The sequence below is a fragment of the Ambystoma mexicanum genome, chromosome 1p (assembly GCF_040938575.1).
Source record: "Ambystoma mexicanum isolate Mex_15411 chromosome 1p, UKY_AmexF1_1, whole genome shotgun sequence".
Lineage (NCBI taxonomy): Eukaryota > Metazoa > Chordata > Amphibia > Caudata > Ambystomatidae > Ambystoma > Ambystoma mexicanum.
In genome coordinates, this window is record NC_090921.1 from 1,092,144,970 (window position 1) to 1,092,158,104 (window position 13,135).

At 46.2% G+C, this 13,135-nt stretch overlaps 1 protein-coding gene across 1 annotated transcript in view; it reads right to left on the minus strand.

The window, feature by feature from the left end:
• Positions 1–751: 751 nt before the first annotated feature.
• MPZ (myelin protein zero) overlaps positions 752–13,135 on the minus strand; it is a 53,470-nt gene continuing 41,086 nt past the window's right edge. The window contains exon 6 of the mRNA XM_069604683.1: positions 752–5,411. Within this exon, the coding sequence (XP_069460784.1) occupies positions 5,307–5,411 (105 nt within the window). The 3' untranslated portion in view covers positions 752–5,306. The remainder of the gene's footprint in view (positions 5,412–13,135) is intronic.

Consider the following 13,135-nt stretch of genomic DNA (forward strand, 5'->3'; position numbering starts at 1 on the left):
GTAAAAGGTATCTTAAGGAGGTCTCATTGACCATAAATGTATTTAGCTATTGTCACATTAGCCATACATGTGTTTTGGGTGCCTTTTGTTCATGAAGAATGTAGCTTAAGCATCTCTTATTTGTCACGAATTTGCTTTAAATGTACAATGAGGATCTCTGGTCCATGTAGAACTTAGTTCTTTGGTCTATGGTTAGTTGTGATGGATGCGTTAAAGCCCAAACCAGAGGGCTCTATTGCTTGGTAGGTGACCTTCTCTCCTTGCCCAGTGCCTAGGCAGGATTGCAGCCTTTTCAGGTGGCTAGTGCCTCCATTCCAGGCTTGCTGATTGGCCAGAGAGCTGGGAACAGTGAGAAGACTCAAGGAGGTCCTTCAATTGTGGGCTTCAACTGTGATTTTAGCCTGAACTCCACATATGTGTTATTGTATAATGAGAAGAAATCATTCTCTAATACATTTTGAAGACATTTTGTCAGTTTTAATAGAGGTGTGCAGATCTCTCACTGGCTGTAAATGAACTTTGAGGATCTCTCCTTCTTTGAATATACAGTGTTTAAACAGTGAACAATTACAAAGTGGGGTCATCGTAGTTTTGGACTGATTATCCCATTTTCAAGCATCGAGGTGAAGTAATTGACACCTATTGAATAGACCCGGACAACATGTTCCAGAATGCACCACAGGAACAAGGAACCTGGAGGGCTACTCAGCAAACACAACTTCACATATATGCAAGAAATAAACGATAGGAAAACAGAACATTTAGAGTTTATTTATCTTCACCGTATAACGTCATTGGCCCTCAGTCACACAGTAAAAGAGAAAGAGGTACAACAACCAAAATAAAGGAAACAGATCTTTGAAAAAATAATTCTTAACTAGGTATTAGCAGAGACATCTTTGACAGTAAATGTTGGTTAGGCCTTACTTGTTGGCTGTTCTTACACTGTAACAATCAAGTATGCACATTTCAAGGTTGTTACCAAACGCGCAATGGATGTGTCGCCAAACCTGGCAGTTAGTGATTGGGGGTGTATGAATGTAGAGGGGCAGTTTAGGGATTGGAAACAATGAAACACCTCTGAAAGAGCACGTACAACTCTATCCCAACTTTATCAGGTTGTAAGAGGTAGTGGTCTAATAAGCGTCCGCCACATCTATCCATAAATCGACCGGTTTGTTAGTGGTATTTACACGTTTTCCAGGTACTTGGACACAATGATGTACCAGTGTACAGTAGAGCACCTATTGCATGATGGCGCTCCATTATATACTGCCAGAGGGAAGTCCAGTGTAATGACCGGGCGCATCTCGTTATTTCTCCCGCAGAGCTTGCGCCAACTGTTTCCTCACTCATAACTACAGTGTGCAGTGGGAACCACATGTTATCACACACACCACACACTGTGATTCAAGGGTATTTATGAATTCTTGGGGCGCAGCATGACCTCCACCACAACACTGGTTTAATTCCGCCAGGCAATTCCAAATGGCAAAAATTGCCTTCGAAGACAATTTACAACTTCTTTCAATACAAACCAAATTCTGATTGGTCAGCTGCTGGTCTGTATAAGGGAACACAAACCTTTATTGTAAGCTAAAAGCTTTTTATACAGCTCTTAAAATTCTAGCAAATACTTGATTAAGATTAGTGGCAGATGGATATTAACAGTGCATTGCCAGGCATGTCCTCAAAGTATATACATAGTTTACTCCAGGTGAAACAGGGTTGTGGAGTCCGATTTCCAAGCTGAGAGAGTAGCACCATTGATTGGGGTACAGTAGATCTGAAGATCATTGGCGAGAGCTGGAAATGCCACCATAGGTGTCAAATGCGGAACCGACCATGCAAGGATGCGTTCCTCAACGGATTGGATATAAAGTTCATGCAAAGAGAAATGGGATTAACAGAGGACGTCGTGGCATACCAACTCAAGTTTAATATATGCCACATTTCCCATTCTTATTTTATACTGTTGTGAATGTAATCTGTTTAATGTTCTGTTTCTCAATTGATATTTGTAAGGAGAATGAACTCGTTCACGAAAGTTTTAGGAACCAAATAAAGTACATCTCGCCTATGAGTTTGGAGAATGTTTTGTGAAGAGCAGACCACATTTCATCAGAAGGAGAAATGGACTGGCATCTCCAGCAGCGGAAGGAGAACTGCAGGAGAGGATAGTCCAACTCTGCCTCCAGTTGTCCGATTGCTGGAAGTCGATAGAAGTACTTGTCAAAGTACCAGGACAAATTGGGATATAGTGAAAGGAATTTGCCCGCCGCAATGGTCTGATCTGCATCAGGCTGATCCAGCACGCATGTCGAGTCCAAGCCGGACAAACAGAGCAACCCAACGGACTCGCTGAGTACCTCAAAGACATCATTATTTAAACATGAGCAACTAGTGAGCTTATGGGGGTTTGCCATACCTGAATCACGTTTCCATCTCCAATCTTATCAAGTGCAGCCTTTAAGGAGATGAGGATGAATGTAGGTTTTTGGGAAGAACTTCAACTGAGTGTGCCTGAGGAATTAAACCAGATTGTTTGGAGAGGAGCGACGCCAAGGACTGAATCAAGTTATGATGGGAAATGCTAAGGTGTCCCCATCCTTTTTATACTTTTCACAATGCATTCTGGTACTTTAAGGCCTGACACAGAACACCAAGATTGTCTTTTTTTATTGTAACTTGAGGGTGAATGTATAACGTCTCGATGCTTGAATATTCGAACATGAAGTACTCTTGCCTTTTCTGTAATAAGTAATGTCTCTCCATTGAGTCCTATACTTCAGTATCCTTTGCATGACCTGCTCAATGCAGTTCAATTGAGAGATGAAACCTGTCAAGGGGTCTGATTGTTGATTTGCAATTGCTTTTCAATTTTCTGCATTTGGGGTGGAGCAGAGTGCACAAATTCGGGAGTTGTTTGGGCGGATAATTTAAGAAGACCTATGAATGTGTTAAAAGGGGGCTTATCGGATAAGCTGTGCAATTCACCTTGGAAAGGTGAATCCCGTGAGATCGAAGGGATCCATGGGAACTTTGACTAAGAGTATGAGAAAAGATGGCTTTCCTCAAAATCGAACCCGCACATATGATCCGAGGATTTCGGGAACAGGCTACTTGAAACTTAACACCATTCTTTGGATGCATGTGGGATTAGACAATGCAAACCTTTATCTCTGTTCAAACCCTCTGACCAAAGTACCAGATGGCATTGCAAAGAAGTGTGAAGCCCTTTTTATTGACCTGGAGCTGCTCCACCAAACTCCAGTGCATACGACATAAAATGGCGGCCCTGTTTGGAATAAGCCACTTCCTTATTTGCTCAGGTTTGAAAACTACATGTTCCTGCAGAGGAAGGTACACAGGGAATTCTGCTACATGGTAAATGTTGTCTTGAGCCTTTTCTGGGCCAAGATCATTAATGGTAATAGGGGGGTCAGGAAATGGGAGCCAAGCTAAGCCCAGTCTGTCAGTGTCAAGAAAGGACATGTTCAAAGGCTAAAGGGTTCTCTGTGTAAACAAAACCTATTTTCAGAAACATATACTGAAAGAAGTAAACAATGATCTGCTCGCCAAACATTTGAGGTACTAAAATATGTAATCGTTCCATGAGAAATTACATTGGTTAGAGGCAGCAAGGATGTGCTTATGCAGCTGGTACCTAGTACTTAAGGTACCCTTAACAGGGGAATATACCACTTGAAACTAGAAACAGAATCTGTACAATGGAAAGAAACTCCTTCCAGACTCATCACTTTGGGATCGAGGCCTATTATTTAATCTCATCTGCAAGTGGCATTTGAAATGCAGTTGAACCCACATGGAAATGTCTTCTGATGGGGCTGCTAGATCTGTGGACTGGTTGGCGAATTTAAGTCGATGGTCATGCTTCTTGGAAAACTCCCTTGCCCCTTTAGGGACTCCTGGCCTGACTCAAACTTTCATGGTGCCTCCTTGTAGCTAACAGTTTCTTGGTTGCCATCCAAAATCCATAATATGCCTTGATCGTGGTGAATCTGTGCAATTGAGGATGCTGGCGGGTGCGCTTCTAAATGTCCCCAGACATCCTAGAGATGCAGGGTGCCCCATAGAGCCTCCCTGTGTTTCTTACAGAATCCAACTGCAACTCGAAGAGTGTATCCATGCACCTTGGCAAGGTTGTCCGCAGAACAGTCTTCTGTATTAGGATTCAATCAGGGAATCAAGCTTGGTGCACCTCAAAGAGTTCTGTGGGTCTCAGATTCATAGCGCAACTTCACGAATCCCTGTGCATTTTAAGACATTATGGTTCAACACTTTAGGCCGCCTTTGTAAGATATTCTCTGTACATTTCAGAAGGTCACTATGCGCCCTAAAGAATCATGGCACACCTCATGGGTCCCCTTCTTTTTTGAGTTATCCTTGGAGAACACTTTGGGAAGCACCAGTGCATCTCAGAGATGCATGCATATGGTGATAGGAATTGCAGTGGATCTTAGAAATGCGTAGTACCTCTAAGAGATTCATGGAATCTGTGGAAGTCACCTACATCTTAGAGATTCCAGGTGCATGTCACAGTGCTCCCCGGAATCATAAAGATTCCTACAGCGCCTCGGCGAGTCCCTGTTCACCTGAAAGGATAATGTTGCATTCTGCAGTTGGGCGGTTGTTTTGAGACAGCCCTGGAGAATCTCCAAGTTTCAGTCTGTCCAATATTTTGGAACTTTTATTAAGGTTCACTTTCTTTCTTCACAAATGTGATGAGGCAATTCCTTGTATATTCATCCCTTGGTGAACTAATTTTACAAACACATCCAGCAAACTCATTCCTAAGTAAAATTGAAAATTAGGGATGGAACGGCACTGTTTATGTATCTTTGACTCTTGACATTATGTCATTGTTAGATAAAGAAGAGAAGAACCCATCATCCTTTGAACAAGTTGCATGTTTACAAGCCTAAAAACAATAGCATGGGACCATACTCAGGGGGTTTGAATAGACTGGGGGAGAGAATCAAATAAAACCTATCCACTGACCTTGCCTGGAAACACAAGCGGAAAGCAAACCAATTGCCCTCCCACGCCCCTTCCCCATTGACAAAATAATTGTTCCTTATTAATCCGCTTTACTTTTCAGAGTCACTTTGTATTAGATTTTTTAATGCGTTTTTGAGGCTGTTCTTGCTGGGGGATTTTACTGCAGTTCTGAGGGGTTCTTCTGTTGGACTCTGCCGCTTCAGCTCCATCTCGATGATAACTACCTTGGAACCGCGCGGAGAATCCTTTTCTGACCCCGATGTACCTTCTCTGCTGGCTAACTGCTATTTCTTATCCTTTCTTGAATCTCCGAGTCCTCCCTTGGCCTTCTTCTCGCTGGCGGACTTTACACTCTTGCTGTGGTCTAGCATGGCATACAGAATGGGAGCCTGAAAAAAAAAATCAAAGACAATTTGCTTTTTTATTGTTAAAATATATTAGTTTATCACAAACTTCAGTTGACATTTTGTCATATCACGTCATTCTCTTCGTCTCATTTAATTTCAATCATAGCCACTCTAATCATCCAGAGGATAGAGAAAAAAAAGTGAACATAAACTTTAACAATTGCTCCTAACAACAACAGCGACTTTCCCCTTATATTCCTACACAGCTTGTCACATCATATTGACCTTCAGTTGGCTTCAGTATGTTATCAAAATAATCAACTACTGAGCATGTTTGCCTATAACTCCCACCTGATATCATACGTGACCACCACGTGTCCATGTCACCATTTAACGGAACAAAGTTGCCTAGAAAGTGAGACCTTTTGGCTTTTAGTGCTTCACATACAGCGCCTAGATGTTTAAGGGATTCCACTTCCTTGGGGCAAAATCGACACAGATTATCACTTACGTCCGGCTGGTGTTTTAAGTGCCCCATTTCCTTTGTTGGATATAAATTTAGTTTTAACCGCAGGAATTGGTTGCGATGATAGCGCGAGGGAAACATTTCCATGCACTTTGGAAGACTGTTCAGAAATCTTACTTTGCCACCAGGGTTTAGAACAGTCGCAAATTCGCCTCTTTTATCTTGTGTTACAAAGACAATGAGATCGGGACGATGCTCTGCACCACTTTTCCAGGTTTTCGAACAACCTGTCAAAACGTTCCGTAGAAACAAAACCTTGTTCATTGATGGGCTATCAGAAATACAATCTGACTTTAACTAGTGGTTACCTATGAATACAGGTCAGCAAATCTCATGCATTGGTTTTTGGAGAGCCACACATTTCAACCAGGGTCTTGGGGTCATTCATGAATCTTCTAACGTCAACTTAGAGATTTTGGGTACGTGGAAATAGCTGACAGTCCTAATGAAAGAACCAAACTGGCCAGTGGACAACCTGGCTTAAGAAACAGAATGTAACAAGTGTGCGAAATTATCTGTCTTTAGTCTCATGAGAGAGGAAACAGGACCCATGGAGTCAGGTGAGTAGAAACAGGAGTTGGTGGGGTGAGAACTCAGTAATGTAAGGATATGCGTCCACCACTCTTTTTATTACAGGTTTGATCACAAAATGGCAGAACCGTCCACACCAATCTGCTGGACTTCCACACACCTCCCCACCACCTAGTGGACCACACCAGTTGGCCATAATTAATTTTCGCCCTGAGGGGAGACCTCAAACCCTAAAGACTGAAACATGTTGAGGCATGGATTACAGGAAAGGCCATCATTTTTACCAAAAACTTTTCAACAACCAAACCGTGAGACAACAGTCCTCATAATAGCAGTGAATAAGAACACAAAATGGTATATCACACAAACATAACAAAATAAACACGGTTTGCCTTATTTGGGGAGTTTTGTGACCAATGGATTGGAGACAGTACCATTTATTTATGGCAGGACATGTACAAATATCCCATATAAACTAGTGTTCTAAGTTTTGCATAGTCACACATGACTTCATTTGGTCATCCCCTACAAGGGGTCCTCTAGGTATATCTTAAGGGCTCATTATGAGTATGGCAATATTTGTAAAAAGTGGCGACAGCCGAATCATGAGTCAACGTTTATTCTGCCGGTTCGAATTAGCCACACCGAAATTAGCACCAACGGAATTACAGCCAACCTCTGGCAGCATTAGCGCCATGGCTAATTCCACGATGGATTTACCGTCCAGATTTAACAGTATATCTACCAGATTACAAGTTGAAATACCACTGGAATGCTGCCAAAAATGGGTTGTAATTCCTCCAAAACCACAGGGCTTTTACCTCCAACTGAATGCAGACAGGTGCCAGAAAGGAAGCCACAGTTGAACCCAATCCACTCAAGAGGGCTACATAAGGCACAAGCCTTCCCCAAACACACTTTCCAACACCATGCTGCCACTAGACATTGCGAACTGGGACATACAGCTGCTCATGCTGCTTATTCATCTACAGAGGCAGGAAGACCAGCACAGGGTGCAGGGTGCAGAGAGGAGGAGGAGACATCATGAAAGGTGAGCGCCCATACCCAGGGCCAGGCCCTCTTCCTGAACCCTCACTGATAACCAGCTGGTACCCTGTACTGGCTGAACAGGGAGACTATAGTTAAGCTGCTCACTGTAATCCAGGAGGACCTAGAGAGCAGGATAAACATAAGAACAGCCGTACCCCGGCTGCTGAAGCTAGTGTCCGTCCTGCAATTCCTGGGAACTGGCACCTTCCAGCACTCTGTGGCCGTGCTTCATGGTATGTCGCAGCCCACATTTTCAATCATGCTTGGACAGGTGCGGGAAACCCTCCTGCGCCATGTTTGCTGGTACATCTCTCTGCCCACCACCTTGGCACAGGAGCAGGCCATAAAGGTGTGGTTTTATGCTGTGGCCCACATTCCAAACGTCATTGCTGCCCTGGACTGCATTGGTGGCCTCCCAGGCGCATGAAGAGTTTTACCGCAACAGGAAGCAGTATCACTCGCTCAACATCCAGATCACCTGCGATCCTGACCTCTACATCACACACTGCTGTGCCCACTTCCCTGGTTCCATCCACAATGCCATGGTCCTGCGTAACAGTACACTGCCTGGACACATGGAGAGAGGGCAACGGGCGTGGATAGTGGGTGAGTACAAGTGCCATCACACAATTACATTGCGCTGCACTACATAAAAGCAATGTGAAGGGGGGGTCTATAGCCACAACACAAAGATGCATGCCCCCTCAAGGCCCTGTAGATGCAAGACCTGCCCTCTCACCACACAAATGACATCCTACAACCCACAGGACTGGGACATGATGGACAATGTTGTATGAATTCATAAAGGAATATTGCCCCAACAGACTGCACCCCAACAATGGTGTGTGCGTGCTCCAAAAAAGTTGTACTGCAACAGTAATTCTGTCAGACACCACAGCAGTAACTGTAATTTCACTGGGCGACTTTACCACTGTATTACTGCCCAATTCATGAGCCCCTAAATCTTTTTCTCCAACCTCAGGCCATACACACCCAGCATTACATGCAGGATTTCCCAAGTGTGGCACCTCTCCTCCCCACTGTGTCCTCCCGCCCCCTTGTGTGGTTATACTCTAAGTGCCCACTTAGCATGATGTTTCAGCAGCTTTGCTAACTTTCAAGGAAACCATGGAAAGAAGTGGAATCGTGTGCTTCATGATGTGTAGGTGACTACGAGCAGACTCTCTCCTTCAATAATCGTGCAGTGCAATTGTGTGTTGTCAAGGCTCTGCCATTTACTCCACCGTCAACCTATATCAAGCTAGCCGCAAGTACATTCTAGAGCATCCAACACCATCATCGCCGCCATCACCACCAACACAACCTCTACCACTGTCTCACACAGCAACTTTTAAACAGGATTGTCATTGTCGAATTGACAGCGGGAGATCCACCTCCATTTTAAGTCGTATTATAGTAAAATGATGGTGTCCACATCCTTCCCTAGATGTGTCACATAGTAATGAGTAAGAAGGGTTGTATGGACTGGGGATGTGCTTATCAGAGGCGAAGGCCATGTGCCAGTAATCTGATTCTCCTTTCCCTTTGCAGCCCCCAATAAATGGGATATTGTTTCCCATCATAGATGCACTCATCGATTGAAAGACAGCGTCATAGGCCTAATAAAGGCAGAGGCGTAGACAGGGTAGGGCCTGAGTGGGCAAGGCCCACCCGAAATCTGCAAACGACCACTCGGCAGCGCTGGGCAGGCATTTACAGATGTTAATGTCAGTGCAGTGGGCCCAACCTCATTAGCTTCAAGCCCCGCTTGTTAGACAATCCTGGCTACGGCTATGGTCATAGGTGAGGGGAAATGGTTCACTTGCCCATAGTTCTGTAATGCGGCTACGGGATGATGGGGAATTTGCCCCATCTCTGTAAAACATGACACGTGACTAAGGCGGAATTCAATTGGTATGTCAGAGGAATGGGCTTGTCAGACATGTCTTGATTTCTCTGTGGCCGGCTTGACCTCTGACACAGCCGTTGACCCGGGGGCCGGCCTACCTGTTTTGCAGATTAGAAACTTATCACTATCCATTTACTCCAAAGTAGAAATTGTATGTGATTATCTGTGTGCTTTCAATTATGACATCAACACGAAGGGACCAATATGTTGATGGTGATGTCAGATGCATGATGAATAAAGCACAAGGGTTAAGTTTCAAAGATGCTTCAGCAAGAAACCGATATCTGCTATATGCTTAACATGAATGATTAAAGTGGTTATACACCACAGTATAGGATCCCACAAAGACATTGTTCCCAGAAATAGATACTTCACATAATCTCCCTTGGACCAAAATGTGAAGTGTTGTTTGAATTGCATTAATAATTAAAAAAAAATAATAGAAATATAGAAAACAGAGTACATCTGTTCCTCTGTAGTCTCTTACCTTCCAGGCCAGGTAAAAATAAGTTATTATTGCCCTCAAGACCACTAGGGGGAACTGGGAAAATTGCCAGCTCCTGCTCTCCACGACCCCTAAGAGATGTAAGAGTGCAGACCCAGGCGGCTCCGACGCCCGAAAGAGGGACAGATAGGTTGCAGAGATTGTGCCGAGTATTCCTGCCGACCCAGAGACAGCCCGACAAAAGAAAACCTGAGCGGTGCTCGCTCAGCTACTCGCGTCCCCCGAGGTCTGATATACGGTTGAGGAACTGCGCAGGGCACCAGTGCGGGCGTGGCAGAAAACAGGCAGAGAGACTCACCTGTACACGCTGATAGGCCCGCCTGCCGGGAGTTTTCTTTGGGAGACGCGCAGCCTCTGGAAGATCGGCAGTGGCATGGGGGTGGCGAACATCCCCCCACTTCTGATGCGCCATCGCAGCGACTCAGCGGCAGCCGTACATGCTGAGTCACAGAACAGAGAGGAGGAGGACACGGCCCAGGGCCTAGTGGGGAGTGATCTGCAGCAGCAGGGGGAGTGTTCAGCCGGGAGGTGGGGAGACAGTGGAGCAGGGCAGGAATCCCCAGGTGCCCCAGGACCCAATGAGGGCACGGGCTGTATAAGAGAGGTGGCAGCCATCTTGGGAGTGTCTTCATTGGTGGGCTAAACGCAGCCTCACCCTTGCTTAATCTGAGGTTGGGAGACGCCTGTCAACCGTCCCCAACATGGGGGACTGGTCCAGGCCCCGGCCCACCTCATCACATAAAGGAATGGCAGAAAAGGGCTGCAAGCTCACCAACGGCCCGGGCTGGTTCCCTGGCACACCACCAAGGAGAGTGGCGACCAAAGGAGAGTGCAGCAGGGGGGCAGAAGCCCAGTACCTGGAAAGACTACCCAGAAATGGGGGAAGAGCAGAAGAATCCGAAAGAAGAAACAGGAGAGGCTGCGGTGGGGGTCTGGGGGGTGGAGGGGTCATCTGCTGGGAGCAATAGACGCCTCAAGGTTTGCTAAGAAGGAAGACATTGGAAGTATCCTTGCTGAAATAAAGGCACCAAGAGGAGACCTGCAGACGTCCCTTGCTGATCTGACTGGGCGAATGGGCACAGTTGACTAAAGGCAGACTTGGTTGAGATGCGCCTGGATGCCCGGATCACTGAACTAGAACTAAGAGAAGAGGAAGTAACACTAAAGATGAACGACCTAGAAAATAGGGAAATGAGAATAACCTCTGCATTCTGGGCCTCAGGGAGGCGGAGGGGGAGGGCCCATCACAAGTGGAGCGAAAAGTGCAGGCGATCGTCAACCTGTTGTTTGAAACGGAAGGAGGCAAAGAGGTGCAATTGGAGCGGGCGCACAGGGGGGCAAGCCATATGCGACGGCCCCCGTTCAGTGGTGGCCAGGTTCACTCGAAAAAAAGACAAAGCAGAAGTGCTTATGAGGGTAAAGACAAAACAGGCCATTGACTACGAGGGCTCCCGCATCACAGTGTACCAAGATCTATCCAACCTGACTTTGTCCCAAAGACGTGATTGCAGATCGCTCACAAAGTGGCTAAACGACAGGCAGATCCGATATTGCTGGGCATTTCCCTTCGCCTTACAGTTTGAGGTGGAAGGGGTGGAGTGCCGTATTACCTCAGCCGAAGAGGCCGAACAGGCCATGTGTCATCTCACTCCGGGCCCAGAGATGGAAGTGGATCAGTTGACCCTAGCAAGGAAGAAGGATAAGAGAGACCCACCGGCGGGCCTCCCCGGCTGGAGAAGAGGACAAACAGGATGCAAATATATGCACGTGAATGGCACGTCCGCAGGAAAGACTATGTGAGCAATCAACTGGGCAAAACCTTGGTTCTGTCCCACACCCTCTCCAGTCAGCAGCCACGCAGGACACCGCCAAAAAGGTCTACTTAGGAATGTCGGGGGAGGGAGACAAGACTCCCCCAAGTGGCCCTGAATAGAAAGGGGGGCGTCTCTATGACACTCACTGCTGGTTGCAGCATACAGTTACCGTGTTTGAATCTAGTTTCGTTGTGGTTCTTTGGGGTAGTTTCACAGATTACCATGTTGGGTATAGGGGTCTATCAAGGAATGCACTGACCTACCAGAATACGGCACTTGAGGGGTAAAGCCAAAGGTGGTCAGCCAAGTACATTGGGATGGTTCCTACTTTGATGGGGAAAGCAGGCGATGGGCAGAGCTTGGCCATCGGGACCCTAAACGTTAATCGCCTAAATTCACCCACAAAGAGGTCCCTGGTGGTTTGTGAATTCTGTAATGTTGTCCTAGATGTACTATTTCTGGAAGAAACACGTCTGGTGGCAGGAGAGGAGCGACATTTAAGGGGGCCCAGGATAGGAGCAGTTTATTGGGTATGATATTTCATAGGTGCTTGCGCCTTGAGGAATGTGAAGTATCCAGACTGCTGGAGGGACGCTTGCTCATTGTATGGGGAAACCTGGAGGGTACTAGGATGGTGTTTGCTGCACTGTACACTCCAAATCAGGACCAGGCGGCCTTCCTTAACAAAGCACTAGACGCAATCCAGGCAATTCCAGGGGAGTTATACATTATAGGAGGAGACTTCAACTCCTGGATAGATGAGCTGATGGATAGAAAGTCGGCCCAGGGCACAACCACCCAAGGAGGAGGGCAAAGGGAGGGACACCTGGGGAGGAGCATAATGGCAAGGGGGCTGATACATGCATGGAGGGAACAGCACCCGAACGAGGAGGGTTACACATTTTTCTCAGACCCAGACTCTACCTACACCTGGAGAGATTACTTGCTGCTAAACAAGGACCTGGGAGGGAAAGTAATCAATCGTGAAATTAGACCCGTGGGGTGGTCAGACCATGATATGGTGACAATGCAGATGGACACTATGGGACTCAATAGGGGAGATATTAAATGGAGGCGTAATGACTCCTGGACGCAGGACCCACGTTTCGTGCTTAGAGATGACATCCGGGCATACTTTGAGTTGAATGATATAGAGGGGACAAATGTCAACACACTATGGGAGGCAGGGACCGCTATCTCCAAAGGGCTCTTTATACAGGAGGGGGCTCGGAAAAAGAGGGAGCACGGGCTCTTGGAGGCAAGACTCCGAAAAGAAATTGTAGAGGGGGAACAGTGCATGCATACAGATGGGCAATATGAAGAGAAGCTACTCGAAGGGATAAAGAAAAAAAGGGCAGAACTTAAGGCACTCTGAATGCGGTAGACGCTGGGCAAGCTATGGTATCTCTCTCAGAAATACTATGAAAAGGT